Source organism: Acomys russatus, chromosome 25 (assembly GCF_903995435.1).
Source record: "Acomys russatus chromosome 25, mAcoRus1.1, whole genome shotgun sequence".
NCBI lineage: Eukaryota > Metazoa > Chordata > Mammalia > Rodentia > Muridae > Acomys > Acomys russatus.
Genome location: NC_067161.1, coordinates 12,623,077 through 12,639,784, shown reverse-complemented (window position 1 = coordinate 12,639,784; position 16,708 = coordinate 12,623,077). Strand labels below are relative to the sequence as shown.

Here is a 16,708-nt window from a genome sequence, read left to right as displayed (position 1 = left end):
TAACTATAGGCGAAACCAGGGCTGGGAACCTGGAAGGGCCAATGTGGCAGGCAAAGGGTGCCTGTGGTCTGATGGAGACAGTGAAGAGAAGACTGAATACTTGGTGCGTTGGCATGGGTACCCACTCATTCATGGAGGATGTAGGACCAAACTCCAAGCTCAGACGTGATCCCAGCAGCATGGGAACCACTGGGATACTCAGGAGGACATGGGACATGGACATGGGTATGTGGAACAGAGGAGAAAGCTACATGGAGCTAGAATGGAAGGTCTTGAGGGTCTGTAGCTTTGTGTGGGAGGTGGTGGGGGCCAAGAGCATCTTCTGAGCTGGATAGGTGTCCACAGGCTGCTCTGAAGGCACTCCCACTGCTGACTGCCCTGTGGGCCACCCTGCCTTCAGCTGACCATGAAAGTCTAGGTGGAGGGACCAGTGATCTCCAGGATCATGGCCCTGAGGTTCTCATTGGCCAAATTCCCAGGTTATTTGTCCCCCTTCCAGTCCTCAGCTCTGTCAAACAGCAGCTCTACACACACACACACACACACACACACACAAACACAGGTAGAGGGAAGGGGGAGGAGGAGAGGGAGGAGAGGGAGAGAGAGGGAGAGAAAGGGAGAGAGAGAGAGAGAGAGAGAGAGAGAGAGAGAGAGAGAGAGAGAGAGAGAGAGGAGAGAAAGGAAATAGCAAAAACCAGAACCAAATTTTCCAGAGGCCTGGAGGATTTTTAAATGCATCCGAACACTCTGTACGGTTTAATTAAGCAATTTTAACGCCAGCTTCCAAGTTGTCCTATGCTTGTCTCTCTCATTCCTTGCTCACCACATGGACGTATTACGTGTTCATTGTGTTGAACCTGCTTTTCTCATCTCATATCTGAGTAGTGTCTGCTTTTCATTTCCTCCCCTGAAGGCAAGTCTGTGTCACGTGGGGATGCTCACCCCCTGCAGCGAAGCAGACATCATCGGACTGATGGGTGCTCAGGTGCGGAAGGCCACCATGAGGGACCACTGCCACAGGATGCTGAGCGGCAGAGTTTCACAGCCAGGGCTGGGGAAATAGCTCAGTCATACATACAGACACAAACACACGAGTCCTTCCCACAGCAATTTGAACAGCAGTGTGTAACACTGATGGGCGAGAGACAGCCCTCAAAGCTAGGGTGTACGGAGCTCCGTCCAGGCTCAACGGCAGCGTCCAGTAGGAACCTAGCTCTGGTCCACTCCTTCCACCTTACTACTGGCCTCTGCAAGGATGCGTCCTGCTCTGGGACATCCTCCCACCGCTCAGCCATCTCCTGGTTTCCAGAGGGCCTTGAAGCCTCCAGCTCTCTGATCTTGCTTCCTTATCCTCCAGGAAGTCTATCTTGACCTCTGAGGCACTTGCCCTGCCCACAGATATTTGTCTTGTCTACCCCTGTGCTTGTTCATGGCCTGCCTCCCACTGGAATGAAGCTCCCAGGAACAAGATGTATAGTGGTCACCTCAGTTGTACATTCAGCTCCAAACAGGGCCTGACACATTATCGGCTGGCCTCCGACTCCTTTCCGAGCTGACCACCGAATCTTGCACGTCATCTTAACCTTTAACAAGGGGTTTAAGGCAAGTGGCAGGCTCACCAGCAACCCTGTCCAGGACCCTCCCTGCTTTGGCATGATTTGCCCTACTTGTCTGTGCTCTTCTTGGCTGTGTTCAAAGCTCTAGGCTTCTCCGTGGTCCCTCTCCTGGGTGGCTGGGTCCTTAATTGCTCTTCGAGGACCTTAATTATGAGCTGCAGCCACCCACTGGTAAGTAGGAGCATTAAATAGAGTAAATGTTTTCCTTTTCTTGAAAAGTTCACATATACAAGAGGAGGTGCTGCTGGGCGCAGGGACCTGCCCCGCCTAGACCAACATACAGAGCACATGGTTCTTGCTTGCCACCATCTTTTTCCAGTCTGTGCCCTTTCCAGGTCCAGCTGTGAGATCCTCCCAGTGCCCCAGAGCCACTTCTCTATAGTACCCTGCCAGTTGCCCATCCAGGCATGGGTTTGCTAGGTTACTACGGCCCTCCAAAGAGCCCAGCTACCCCAGAGCAAAGAGAGGGAGGCTGGTCTTTGTCTAGTACAGGAGTGGACTTTCCCAATAACAGGGCCTGAAGCGAAGGTGAAAGAGCTCCTTGTTGGTTGAAATTTGAGTGCACACACACCTAGGAGCTGGAATTTTATGACCCTAGAGTAGTAATTGTGAGAAAGCAAAAAAAAAAAAAAAAAAAAAAAAAAAAAAAATCCCTGCATACCTTCAGCGGATGGAAGAGGGGGAGCAGCCCCTCTACTCATGCCTTCATGGGACAAGAGCCGTACAACCCCTGGAGTATAAAGGGAGATTCAACGATATGCTCAGGGTATACCCTCCGTGTGCCAGTGGGTGCTGGGAGGCCCCATTCAGCTTGCACTCCCTAACCAGGTCCTTCAGTGCGCCCCAGTCTCCACGGGGGGGGGGGGGGATGGGCACCGGCAAGTTTGCGGAAACTGGGGGGAGTGTGTGGGGGGCTGCGTACCGGAGCACCCGGACTGCCCCAGGACAATCGGTGTCGAGTCCTGCATCGCGCCCCACGTCGCCCACGCGCGCACTAGGACACTGGTGCCCCGGCACACCCAAGACACACGCGGTGGGGGAAGGGCACGCGCCTCGAGGACATGATCACGGCGTGCCTCCCACGCCTGCTGAGCCCCGCCCCCCTAGGCCGACCCTAGCAGTGAAGGGAAGGGGCGGCGCGCGAGGAAAGGAGGGGGTCCCCGCCGGCTCCGCGCCCCCGCAGTGGGGGCGGGGAAGGACGTTGGCGGCGCTTCCCCCGCCCCTCGCCCGAGCATCCCTGCGAGCGCCCCCTGCTGCCGTGTTCTCCCACGAGATGGTATGGGGCGGGAGGAGAGGTCGGGGAAGGGGGCGCGGACCGGGTTCGCCCAGTCCTGGACTTGGGGCAGGCGGGGAACCCGCACCGGAGAAGCGCGGACCACCGGGTGTCGTGAGATAGCTTGCGTCTGGGCTGGGAGCGGGCTGGGCTGATGACCCCCGCCCACTCTCTCGTCCCTATCCCGATCCCTGCGGGTCGCCCCCGTCCCACCCCGGCTCTTCTGGCCCCGCCCCCTGGGCCGCCCCCGCCGCCCCGCCCCCCGTCACTGCTCACTCCGAAGTTTCCTGCGCTGAGCGCGGACGGGCTCCAGGGCTTGCTCGCTCCGTCTCCGTCTCGGCCGCGCCCCCGGCCCGTGCCTGCGGTCCGCGCCCGCCCCGCCGTGCATTTAGCGGTTTTCCGCATCGGAACACCGTTGCTGCTGCTGGGCGGGCCGGAGCTAGAGCCTCCGCAAGAGCTGGTGCCGGGTGGGCCGGGGGCGCGGGCCGAGGAGGCGGTACTGGCACAGCTCCGGGCTCCGGACTGGGTCCCCAGTGACAGCGTCGCCCGGGGTATGCCCGCGGGGACGCCGCTGACCGCTGGAGCGAGGTGAGACACGGCGGGTACGCGCGCTTACTGCGCGCCTGGGACCCTTTGAACTTGAGCTCTGTGGGCGCGGAGCCCCTAGGGTTCCCGCAACCCTTCGCCTCGGCCTTGGGGGTGGGGCTGCCAGCCTTTGCCGGCGGGAGGGGGCGGGAGGGGGCGGGGGGCGCATTTGTCTCTAATAAGGAGAGACAAAGACATCCCGGCGTCCGCGGCTGTTCCCGTAGCTCCGCTCCGCCTGAGGCGGGGCGGGGGCGTCGTTCCTGGGCCAGGGTCACCGCCTGCCCTCTCTCCGCAGGTGCTGCCTTTTGCCACCATGACTGAGGGCACGTTGGCCGCAGACGAGGTCCGGGTGCCCCTGGGCGCTTCGCCTCCGGCCCCTGCGGCGCCGGTAAGGGCTTCCCCAGCAAGCCCTAGGGCACCAGGGCTCGAGGAGCAGCGAGGATCCGGGTCCGGCGTGTTGGCTCCGGAGAGCCCAGCGACTGAGTGTGGTGGGGACCTGGGCGCCGACGAGGAACAGCCCGTCCCATACCCGGCACTGGCGGCCACGGTCTTCTTCTGCCTCGGGCAGACCACGCGGCCGCGCAGCTGGTGTCTCCGACTGGTTTGTAACCCATATCCTTACAGGGTTGGCAGGGTGCTGGGGACTGGGGTGTGGAACTCCCTCTGCGAACCCCGGCTTGTAGGATCTGGAGCGGGCTGGGTAGGGGTGCTAGGGCAGCGTTCTTCTCCGAGGTGGTTAGGGTTACACCTCGGAACTCGCCAGTGGGATCTGGGTTCAGAGGTAGCTCGGGACGGGAGAATATGGGCAGAAGCAGTAAGGATGCCGCCGGCTTGGAAGAGAATGAAAGGTAGTTAACTCCTGCGATCCTACGGTCTGGGGATTGGGGTGGGAATCCCCGCCTTCTTAGCTTTGCAAAGGAACACCTGAGCCTGTGTGGAGACCCTCACTGGAGACGGGGAGAACGGAAGGGGAGAAAGTTTTCCACCTGCTCTGTGGGCGCTGTGTACCGGGCGGGGCTGTCCCTGGTTCTTCTCCGCGGAGAGGCAGTGGTTGAGAACTCACTCTTCAAGGCTGAAGTCCGTTCGGGGCCTGATTTAAGCTATGCGCAGGTGGGGGTGGGGAGGGCAGAGAGGCAGCTAGCCCCCTACTCCACATCCACAGTTGCCTGACTAGAGAGGAAGGGATTGTGTCTCTTTTTTTTTTTTTCCCCCTCTTGGCCCCAAGGCCACAGACTTTCACAGAAGCTTCCAGAACAGGCTTGGGTCAGTGCTGGAGGCATTTCTAGGGTGCAAAAGGAAGCTTCTTCTCCCCATCCCCACCCCTGTAGGTGGCCTTTGGGGGACTGGCAGTCTCTGAGGTGCTGAAAAAAAATGCCTGGTATTACTTGCTCCTTTCTTTCCTCCCCCTCCCCCCCCAACTCATCGGAGCTGGTCACCAGGGTAGGCTGGGCTGTGGGTGCTGCAGCTGCCTTCCTGGCCTGGGTGGGTGGAGGGCCAAGGGGAGTTGACATGGGCCCATAAACACTCTTCGGCAGAGTCCGAGGCAGAGGCAAAATGAGCAATGTGTGTATATGTTTCTCTACCTTGTGTGTTTAACTGTATAAATATTAAATACAAAAGAGAAATCTGTACCAAAAAAAGTAATAAAGCCCGTGTTTCTTTTCACTCCAATCCAAACACTGGGTGAGTCAGATTTTTCTCTGCTTATAAAGGAGGATGGTGGTCCCAGGGCTATGGCTGTGGCCTCCTCGGAGCCAGCTTGGGCTCCAGTGCCTACGTCTTTGTCCTCTGCAGCCAACTGTGGTGACTGCTGGTTGGTGGGCATCCTCTGGGTTGGCTGGCCCTCTGTGCAGGAGGAACAGGATGACCTTGTATGTCAGCTGTCAGTTTGCCCCCTCTACAGGATCTAGACTGGAGGTGATGTGGCTGGGAGTAGTGGTGAGCCATTGGGTAGTGCCACTGTGGACTTCAGGAGGGGACAAAGGCCAGGCCCGAGTTAAGGCCTGAGTTTGTTGTTCCCAAGAGGTACAAACTAGGGGAAGAATGGAGTGGGTCTAGGCTTGCTGTCCTGGCAGCCAGGCACCGGAGTCTGAGGCTGACCCTGCTTCTCCAGCTGCTGTGTCCCTGAGGACTTCTAACAAGGTTGTTTGTGTTGCTGTGTGCAGGGAAGGGTGGGGATGGGATGTCTCGAGAAAGGTAGAGTTAGTCCTCAAGGGTCGTAGAACCAACATTGCCACCTGGCCTGAGCCAACTTTGTGACCTAAAGTGGAAAGATGCCCTTGTAGGCCTGAGAGAGACTCAGGTGTTACCAGTCCTGGAAGAGAGGGCAGGAAGGTGAGGAGAGCTCTCAGCTGAGAAGAGAACGCAAGTGGGTGCTCCCCCTCCTGCCCTCAAGTACATCCCCCCTCTTAGAGCTGCCACACCCCCCATTTTCTTGGTGTGTGTACCTCAAGGCACAGCTTGATTCTCCTACCTCTGAGAACCAGGGATTCTGGGTACCCCCAAGCTAGGGAGATGCCTTGCACAAAGAGCTGGTTTCCCAGCTTATTTGGCCCTGTCAGCACTGTGCATCTGTCCAGTGGGGGTGGGTTCATTAGAGCCCTGGCCACATGGGGATGGGTTTGACCCCCCAGCAGATGCCAGGCTCTGGAGTAGGGGTGTGAACCTGGGCCTCAGGGAGATCCTAAAATAAGTTGCATGCCTGGACAGGCGGGGGATCAGCTTACTGGGGAAGCCCATGTGGGCCGAGGCTTTCAAGCTCTTTGAGGCCCTTTACATTCCTGGGAGTTGGAAGGGGGTGGCTTCCTATGAGGCAGGGGGTGGGGTGGGGGTGCTGGGTAATTGGTGTGGCCAGGATTTTTACAAGGGACTGTAGTGTAGTGTCCTGTGGCTAGAGTGTTTCCTGGGCCTCAGTTCTCCTTGTAGGTAGACAGAGTGTCAGCAGGACTTTTTGTTTTTCCCAGAGGGAGGAATGTCAGTCAGTTCTGCTCAGGTGAACCTTTGCTCTGAGAAGCAGCTGCTGGCTCCCCGCAAATGCCTACCAGCCATAGCTGGCCTTCCATTGGCTGTTGGAACATAGGGAAGTACCTTCTCCTTGTCCGGGACTTTTCTGGAACTCTCATATGGCTAGCCGAGCTACCCATATACACCGCAGTCATGGTTCTGCCTGGATGGTGTCTCCCATCCCCGTGGCAAAGGAGCCTCCAAGGACAGCTTTTGTCTTTATTGATTTAGTTTGCTCTTTAAAAATACAATTGGGCTGGAACTTTTGGGGAGAGTGCTGTTTCTCCTACACAGGCTTATTTATAGAGGAAGGTGGGTGGGACCCGTGTGTTGTAGCCTGCTCTGCTGGGTTATGTTCTGCCCCGGCTCCCCCACCCCACCCCAGGCTCCTGACCCAGAACTGCCTGCAGTGCAGTTGCCTGTCCCAGCAAGGGAAAGTGGGGCCTCTCAGGGGTATGAAGCTCTGGAGTGGGCACCTGGCTATATCCTGTCAACAAAGGAAGTGACCTATGGGTGTTTAGGATCTGGGAGGAGATCTGAGGTATTCAGAGGTGAGAGTCTTGAGGAGGAACTCCTTTCACCTTTCCTTCCCCATTACTGACAGAGTGAAGGGCATGTCAAGGTCATGTAGTTGAAGAGGAACTGGTTGGGCCAAGCTCAGCTTGGAAGCTCACTCGTTTGTTGTACCTCTGACTTGACAAGCCTAAGTAAGTCCTTATGACATCTTTTAAAAATTAATGCTTTGAGATGTCCAAGGGCATGCTGCTCCAAGGTGCCTGCCTGCCAGGATGGCTCACCACTGGCATGCATGTCCCCTGTGGGGACTCTCTGGGTGCTGGTCTTGGGGGTGGGGAGACAGGCCTTTGTCCTTGCTCTGCTTTGCCTGCACCCTGTGCTTTGAGAACAAGTCCATCTCGGCTGCTTCAGAGCATCCGATTGGCTCTCAGGGGACCCACCCATCTTGATTGTTGGGGGTCACTGGGCCTCTAGGGGCTCTTGGGCCTGAATTCTGAGCCACGAATATTAAATAGCACAGGTTTCTGTGGCCTTGGCTGGTACTCTGCCTGAGGAATGTTGTTGTCTCTTGGGGGGCCCTTTAAGGGTTTTCTTGGGTCCTAGGTGGGGATGGTTGTTCCGCCCTTCCCTGCCCCCACCCTCTCTGTCCATAACCTGAACCTTGCTGGGCTTTTCTCTTATTGTCAACTGTCCATGACAGCTTCTCTGAACTCCGGAGACTCTGAATGGCCTGGCGGAGCAGCTGCTGTCTCCTTTAATGTCCACCAGTCTTACCCAGTTAGGATTATGGGATGTGAATCAGAGGAATACTGGCTTCCTGTGTCTTGACAGGCACTCTTGTCTACCTAGGGACACTGGCCCTGCATTTTAGGAGGCAGCCTTCCCCAAGGTCCCAGAGCTGATCATCCAGTGTGTGCGCAGGTCATTGCTGGGAGAAGAGTTACAGGGCACACGCCGCACACCTTGCATGCCACTCGCTAACATCTACCAAGTGGGAGTCATGTGTTGATTGATGCCACATCTGGGTGAGGGTGCCCCATGGCTCTGGCACTCATTTGGTACAGTGGAGGTAGTGGGATGTCGGGAAGGACCCCAGATGGATTCCTGCCAGAACTGGGTCCCCTTAAACTTATGTTGGAGAGTCATTCATACCCTCATCAGGGAGCCGACATAACCACGATGTCACTTTTCCTGTCTCATCCCTCCACAAAATGGGCCCAATGCCAGTGAGGCTGAGCATGTCCTGCTGAAGGACTGCAGGGTACAATACCCATGAGGAACGGGTGGGAGGCTTGGTCTAGGACAGGCTTTGCTCTGGCAGGGACTGTGCCTCGTAGACCTGCTTGTATGGCTCAGGAATGGCTGTTATCTTAGTGTATTTGGGTTGGGGCTGTGGAGAGCACCATACAGTGGACAGGTGGACAGGTGGACTGACAGCTCTGCCTTCTTAATGGAGGCATCACCTTCCTAACCAACATGCTGCCCACCTGCATACTGGCACCTAGGGGAGGTGGCTCTAGGCTCACCTCTGTAGCCCGTGGCTGCTGGCTCCTTTTGGCAGGTCTTACCCTGCTTGTTCCTAATCACCCCTGGTGTTGACCAAACCCACTGCCCCTTTCTGATAGTCTCAGCACCTCAAGTGGACACAAGGGCCTGGCCACCAGCTACATGGGCACCGTGGCAATTCTTTTCCATGTACACCTTCCCTGATTGGTGTAAGGAATTGCGAAGGGATGGGGCTCCTAATACCAGTGACCTTGGCTACTTCATTAAGCAAAAGTCTCTCCAACAAAACTACCCAGGATCCAGCTATCTGTGTGTCTGTGGCAGGTGGGTCCTTTAGAGGGTACAGGGTCTGGACTAGAGGCCCGCTAGTACCAGGACCGGGGAGGTGGTAGCTACTTGGTGACCACTGTGTGAGCAGAAGCCAGGAGCAGGAACCAGACTGGCCAGCAAGTGCCATGGTTCTGCTCCTGGGGTATGTGGGGACTACAGTTGATCAGAAATACAGGGGAGCATGCTGTAAAGGACTCTGGACCCCCAGGGCCTGCTGTTAGGGGTGTGGGATATGAGGTGAGATGGAGAATTGGGGTATCACAGAGGGGCGAGCAGGCCAGCCTAGAGACTCGGGAATCGCGTGTGCTCCCTGTTAGGGCTTTGGACCGTTCCTGGGGAAGGAGGCAGTGTTGGAACCCTGCCGGATGAGAAACTGAGGTAAGGCAGGAGTGTAAGGGCACTGCAGGACAAAGAGTGAGAAGTGGGTGCCGACGTCCTCTTACTTTGGAGGCTTGTCCTGTATAGCATGCTAAGACACCCTAGCGCCATGCCAGCAGAATAAGACACTGGTGCAGGCCGTGGGTGTCTCCGTGGCCTTCAGCAGCAGACAGGGTGGTCCGGGAGCTCCCTTTGCTTCCTCGTGTGTGCAGTGGGCCTGGCTCCCAGTGCTGCTGGCAGACGCCCCATTCAGGGTCAGGATGTGGAAGAATGCGGGGGATGGGGCAGCCTGTCAAACAGGCATGAATCCAGAGCAGCGGCCTGTGGCCAAGCCCAATCCTCGGTCTTGAGCAGTCAAGGTCAGGCGTGCAAATCCGTTACCTTTGTTTATGCAGATGTCGGCCCTGGTGCTGAGCTGAGCCTGCCGGGGGAAGGGGCAGCAGCTCTCGGGATCTGACTCAAAAGTTCTTTCCCCTCCTAGTGAGCCTTTAACCATCTCTCTTCTCCTGGGTGGCTAGTCCTGGCCTAATTTGGAGCATCCCTAAGAAATGTTGGCCTGCGTTAAGTTTCGAAGCTTGAGATGAAAGGCAGGCCACAGAGACAAAGACTGGGCAGAAAGAAGGTGTCTTGTGGTGGTGTAGGGCTGGATCCTTGATTAGAGATAGGGGACAGAGATCCAGACAGGATGCAGTCCAGGGAGCTGGGGATGCCGAAGAAAGGAACCTCCCAGCCCTCGGCCCCATCCCCAGCTGAGAGCTTGCAGGTCTGGGTACCACATCCCCAGAGTGTCTGGCTGGAATGACTGCTGGGCTCAATGCTCAAGCCACTCACCATTTTATCAGGAAGGGCCTGATGGATCAGACTTGAGCCACTGCTGTTGCATCTTCTGGCTTCTTTTTTTCTTTTTTAAATTTTTTTATTAATTTATTCTTGTTACATCTCAATGGTTATCCCATCCCTTGTATCCCCCCATTCTTCCCTCCCTCCCATTTTCCCCTTATTCCCCTCCCCTATGACTGTTCCTAAGGGGGATTACCTCCCCCTGTATATGCTCATAGGGTATCAAGTCTCTTCTTGGTCTTCTGGCCTCTTAAATCCCTGTAGGCACTGTGGCTGGCAAGAGGAGGATGTGGGCCACAGGCTGGCAGGGAGATTGGGGTTCTGGCAGCAGGGGCAGGTATCAGGGGGACCCTGGACAGTCCAGAGCCCGCCTTCCCTGGCCCAACACAGGCTGATCTTGGCTACAGGGGGATTTCCAGAGGACTTTTTTTTTTTTTTTTAACATATAAGCTACCCAAGCCTTTGCCCGAGTTGGGGTCTAGGGACCTAGAAACCTCCTCTCCCATGCTCCAAAAGTTAGCCATTACCCTAGAATCAAAGCAGTCACTCTGACTGCCCAAGTTGGGGGAGGGTCCATCTGGCTTGATGCAGGCACACCTATCCCTGCACCCGGTCCCACTTACCACCTCCTGATCAGAGACCCATGGGCAAGACCTCAGCCCTGCCTATCCAGCCAGGTGTCTTCACCCTTTGCTGTGTGTGTCCATTGGTACCTGTGTTCTTTTCATGAAGGAAGGAGTTGTAGCACAAAAATGTGTTCCTTGTATGTGACCATTAGGGAAAGAGTCAGTGCTTTATTCACATGGCCCCAGCATGGAACCTCAGCCTCTTGGCTGACCAGAGCTCTATCAGGCGATAGGCGGAGGCCCTGCTTAGGCCAGGGGAACAGAGCAAGCCTGGGGACCACAGCCCCTGCTGTGGCTATGTGGGAGGAGATGGTTGCTGCAGCCCGCCATGGCCTGACCCTGGCAGCACACAGGATGTTCCTGGCAGGCACAGCGGTTGGCTTGGTTGCCCTGTCCTCTTCCCTCTGGGACCGTGCTAGTGCTGTCCCCTCCCCAGGCTGGGCTCCAGGTTGGTGCAGCTGGGACAGTGGCCTGACGACGAGAGGCTTCAGCTGATTGCTCTGTCACCCCACTTAGTTCTGACCCCCTCTCTTCTTTACCAGCTTCTACCTGGCAAAGCCCGTGGTATTGGTGGGAGGGTTACCTCTGGGCCTCTCACAGGCGTGAGGACTAAGGGAGTCACCATGACACTGTGTTAGGGGACAGTGGCCTTTACAGTTGGAGGGGATGAAACCTCTTGGTTCCTAAGTCCCTATAGCTGAGGGTCAGCAACCCAATTGACTCTGAGGTTTGTTGTGCACAGAGTAGCTAGGGGGTAGGATGCTGACTGGGCAGGTGCAGTGGCTGGATGTGGTGTAGAGTGGGCAGCTGTTAGTAAGGTCTGATGTACACAGGGCAGGTGTAGAAGGTGCTCAGAAGGCACTCCGGTTGGTGGGCATAGGCCCCATCCCCTGGGGCTGCTTCTAGTAACAGCTGGACTCCCTGGGCCCTGTGGCATTGGCCCATACTCTAGGGTAGTCCCCATAGTGACAAAAACTGTAGGTTCAGTGGGGTTTGGTTTTTTGTTTGTTTGTTTGTTTTGGAGCATAGTGAGACCTTTAGTGTAAGCAGACTTGGGGGCCCTCTGAGGTTAGGGTAGTGGAAGAGGTACCAACATTGCATTGTTTCTGTGGACAGATCACCTTTCGGGCCTTGGTTTTCTTCCTTGTGGCCCTCTGGCTTCCAGCTGAGTGGTTAGGGAGGCCACACACACAATGCTTCAGTCGCTGTACAAGGCTAGCCGTTGTCCCCTTTAGAGTCTGTGGCCAGCAGGATGTGAGGCCGTCCCCCATTTGGCAGTGGGATATTTCCAGATGTAACTGAGCTGAGGACAGGTTGGACTAGATGCCTCAGATCCAATGACAGGAGTCTCTGCGAGGAGAGGGTAGGCTGTGCGACAACTGTAAGAGAGAGACTGGAGCAGCATGACCACAGCTACACAACACAAGGACTGTCACTAACACCAGGAGGTGTGGAAGGCCAGCCATAGCCTCCCCAGAGCCTTGGAGATAAGCAGTCCCTGCTGAGGCCTGGACTGGGGGACTTGTGGCCCATACTGAGTAGGGATGAGTTTGTGTTGTTCGAGGCTGCTGGCCTGGGGTGTTTTTGACAGAACCCAGCCCCGCTGGGGGCACGCTTCCCCACATGGCTGTGAGTGTGCCCTTCTATGCACGCACGACTGGATGAGCCTTTCCCAGACAGCATGCCCCACTCCTGGAGGGAGCTGAGCAGTTCTGCTTGGCTAGGGCAGGAGGCTGCGATGTGCTAAACGGAGGTGGCCACTTGGGATAAATCAGATGGCTCAGTGTCAGGCTCTAAGACAAGGGGTGGGCCACCTAGGGAGATGAGAAAATCAGCCATGAAATCGGTCATTCTGACTGCCTGCTCTGCCAGTCAGGCCATGCATGGGCCTCCCTGCTCTGGTCAGAGGCCCCTCCCAGGGGCTACTGCAGGTGTCTGGTGTGTTTATATGGAGATCTCCAGGGAGATCTGAGCCACTCCCATCCAACGCTGGGGCTTTCTGGAAGACGCCCCAAATGGGAGCCTCTGGTGAGTTTTTACAGAGTGGGCCACTGCCCATGACGGGGCCTTGCTGATTCCTCACCCTCTCTCCACCCTGCTGGTCTCTGTCCTTGAGTTCTGAGCAGAACAGGGGAAACAACAGGTAAACCCACTTGGGCTGTGAAAGCTGCGTTCCAATTCCCAGAATTGTGGCCCCTTAAGGGCTTGGATGTTACTCGTCTCTAGCTGTTGCAACTGTCCGCAGAGGAACAGGACCATCTTCCTCTTGGTGTCCATGGAGAGGAGTGTTAGCCACGGATGGCCAGGGAGAAGATTGCTCTGGTCTGAGGCTGTGTGCCCTGCCCCCAGCTTCCAGCCCCAGCGCAGAGAGCGCTGAGAAGTACATTATGGCCCATTAGGTTTCTCCCGGGGACTCCAGGCCCTGCTCTGCTAAAGCTGAACATTGGATAGTGAGGACGCTAGAGAGGTGTATGAACAGGGGTGGCTGCAAGGCGTTAGCTGTGACCTGAGAGTGAGACTCTTGGGGTACTTATTCTTGTGGTTACCCTGTGAAAGTATGATCCTGTGGTCACCTTGAAGCTGTCCTGGGGTACCTCCTAGCTAGTGGCCATGTGCTCCTGCCTTGAGGATAACTGAACCTAAAGATTTTTGTTGTTGTTGTTTTGTTTTTGGGTTTTTTGGTTTTTCGAGACAGGGTTTCTCTGTGTGGCCTTGGCTTTCCTGCACTCGCTTTGTAGACCAGGCTGGCCTCGAACTCACAGTGATCCTCCTGCCTCTGCCTCCCGAGTGCTGGGATTAAAGGCGTGTGCCACCACGCCCGGCTCCTCAAGATTTCTTTGTTCTTGGGGTCCATGTCCAACCTTTCCCTGTTCTATGCTTCAAGCAGGAGAGGTAGCCTACACGTTGAGGGCCTGCACCCCTGTTTGGAGGAACCGCGGCCACCATCTTCACTGTGTCAGGCCCCACTCGTGATTCAGAAGATGATGGGGGGCCCTGGTGAGAGCCTAGGACCCTACCCTGTGGAGGACCTGGGGATGGAGCAGTATAAGAATGCCTGGTAGGTGTCCTCTGAGGAGCAGTCCATTCTCACACAGGCACAAGAACCCTGCCCAGATGCCCAGCCACTGCCGTCAGGAAGGTACAGGGGGGCATGGGGTCCATGGAGACGACACAGCGGTGTCCCTATCATGTCCCTTTGTCTTTGGCAGCAGACACCAGTCCAGCCTCTGGCCGACAGTGGGTGAGTCAGCCTGCATTAGTGCCTCATTAAAATGGACAGGCTCTTTCTGGACTGCTGAGGGAAGCCCAGTCGTCTCCTGCCCTTGCCCTGGCTGTGCCTGAGGCCGGCTGAGACCTCCACTCTGACTGCTGGTGCTTGCTGCAGTCCCCACTTAACACCTACCGCACCATGGACTCGGTGAGGCGCAGGGTGCCCATAGGATGCTTCCCATAAGACACTTTTCTCCATCCATTCTGGGGTGATGATGGCCTAGGCCTGCTGTGTCACTCTGGTGACTAGATGGGACCTGCAAGTCTCCTGCAACTGTGCACCAGGTCTTAGGACCCTCCTGTACCGTCGCTGTCACTCAGCAGCATCTGCATTAGTGTGGAAGTCAGGGGCCAAGTTGGCTCCTTGCCCCACAAGGAACAGCTGTGGGTACTGAGGCCATGTGGCCATTTTCCAGGCTAGTTTCATAGCAGGAGTGTTGGGCTGGGTGCAGGCAAGCCTAGCTTCTCCAGTGCTGTCTCCAGTGCTATTTCCCTTCCTCCTCCTCCTGAGTGCTGAGACTATAGATCTGTACCACTGTCTGTGGGTGATACAGGCCAGCTCTGGGCTGGGGCTTGCTGCTGGAGAAAACTCAGGGTACCCTGTGACATTAGTGTTTTCGCCACAAGATGCAAATGAAACCACCCGGAAAAGAAATGAAATGGAATAAGAGTGTTTTTTCATCTGAATTCCAGGTTTGGGGGTTTGCATTATTACGTTCTGTATACACGCATGTGTGCCACTGTGCATGTGGAGGTCAGAGGGCAACTTGGGGGAGGGAGTTGGTTCTCACCTTATATCATGTGGGTCTTGGAGAGCAAACTCTGCCATCAGGCTTGGTGGAACATGTGGTTGCCTGCAGAACCATCTTAGGCATTTTGTTTTTGAGACAGAATCTCATGTAGCCCAGGCTGGCTCTGGCTTTATATGCAACTGAGGATGACCTTGAACTTTCTATCTCCCTGCCTCCACCTCCTGAGCGCTGAGACCATAGGTCTGTACCACTACGCCTAGTTTATGTGATAGTGGGGGGAGGGCGCTCCAACTTGGGGCTTTGTGCATGCTGGGCTCGCACACTACCAACAGTTTCTAGCTCCAGCCCCTATGGAGCTTTTTGGATCTTCTGAGTTGGGTGACCTCACCTCAAGTTAGAGAACTGTCATTACCTAGTGTGGACACAGCTGGCTTTCATTCCCCAGGGTGTGGGATCCTCCTCTCTGACGGGATCAACACTGTCTGGCAGTTTGTGTGGGTAGAGCTCTGGTCAGCCCTTCAGACCCCGGATCCAGGGAGGCCTCTGGTGCCCGGCCTGGTGAGATGGTACCTACTTGATTACACCTCCAGCCCCTGTCCTGTGAGATGATGAACAGCGGGGATGTGTCCCCATGCTACCTGAGTGTGTGAAGGAGCTACCCATGCCTGCCAGGGCCTCAGTTTACTCCTCTGCAGCATGGCTCGCGTGTGGATGGTCCTCACTAAGCTCTGTCCCTCTCCACGCCCTGGGACTGCCAGTGGCTTGTCCTACCTCACAACCCTGACACAACCAGTTCTGACTCTCACTGTGGACTGGCTGCTGCCGCCTCCCCGGAGCCTTGGTGGGACCAGCGGTTGGTGGCACACCTGCTGCGGTCCCAGGTTGGGCCTCAGTCTTCATTGTTTCTGTGTAACAGACCCTGCCAGATTTCCTTTTGTGAGATTCAGGCCCTGAGTCTCCTAAAAAGGGCCTTAGGCGGCATGGTTGGTCTGAGGTTTGCTTGTATTGTCCGTGGCTAGCTGGGTGTGGGTCACTGTAACTCAGGCCTAGGAGGCCTGGAGGCATAGAGGCTCATGGCTCCAGGTGAGTTTCTGAGTATGGGTCATTCCTGTTCCCTAGTGTTTTCCCAGCTCATGGAGGTTGATGGCTTCCTCTCCTTTCAGGGCCACCACCCTGCCCCTAAACTGTGTGTCCACCAGGAGCAGCCCTCCAGCACTGAATCCCAGGTAGTTTGGTTCCGTGGAGGTTCTAGGATGCAAAACACACTTGTCAGTGACACGGGCGTGGGTAGTGCTGACTGTTTGGTGAGGAGGGGGCCCTGAAGATTTCCTGTGGAGCAGCTTGTGGGTACCGAAGGGAAGGCAGCTATCCAGGAGGTGAGGCCACTGCCTAAGAATCGCTCCCCATGCCACTGTGTTCCCCTGTGCCAGCGCCAAGAGGAACCTTCCCCAAGCCAGACAGTGCCAGACAGACAGACAGATAGGAACAAGCTTGTCAGGTAGGGCCCGTGGCAAAGGCTCACCAACCAGTAGCAGATCCCAAGCCACAGTGCTTGTCTCAGAAGCTGGGCCTGCTGCCACATTCCTCCATAATATTCAGAACCTTGCGTGCTTCTCAACACGGGGATCTGGGTCACCAAGCAAATGGGCACTGCACTGTCCAACCAGCCTGAAACCACAAGGGGAGGTTGGTGTGTGCTGAGAAGGGGTAGAGAGTTTTATCTACCAAGGCCTGGCCCAGTAGAGCTTTTGGGGAGGGTGCTTGGTACCCCAACATTGGAACATCAACCTTGGCAAATTCAGAGATCCAGAGGGAGAAGCCTTCAGGCCACCCATCCCCTCCCAACCCCACGCCCCAGTCCTTGTCATCCTCCATGTGTCCCCAACTCCATCCCCAGGTGGCAGTGTGCTCCACCATTCCCAAGGTGCACACTGGCTACAGCTTTGCTTGCTTCACCCTGACAGCCGGCTGGTGCCCCCGCACCCCCATCCCCCAACCTTTCCTACTGACTTT

General features: G+C 56.2%; 1 protein-coding gene across 1 annotated transcript; it reads left to right on the top strand.

Moving 5' to 3' along the window:
* Positions 1-3,043: 3,043 nt before the first annotated feature.
* On the top strand, positions 3,044-4,488 carry LOC127208633 (uncharacterized). The gene is made up of 2 exons (XM_051168123.1): positions 3,044-3,477; positions 3,770-4,488. The coding sequence occupies exons 1-2, from the start codon at positions 3,044-3,046 to the stop codon at positions 3,789-3,791; spliced, it is 456 nt and encodes a 151-aa protein (XP_051024080.1). The 3' UTR covers positions 3,792-4,488.
* Positions 4,489-16,708: the final 12,220 nt, after the last annotated feature.

Coding starts and splice junctions, on each gene's coding strand:
- LOC127208633 (XM_051168123.1), top strand. CDS start 3,044: ATGACCCCCGCCCACTCTCTCGTCCCTATCCCGATCCCTGCGGGTCGC. Junction 3,478..3,769: donor CCGCTGACCGCTGGAGCGAG/GTGAGACACGGC, acceptor CTCTCTCCGCAG/GTGCTGCCTTTTGCCACCAT.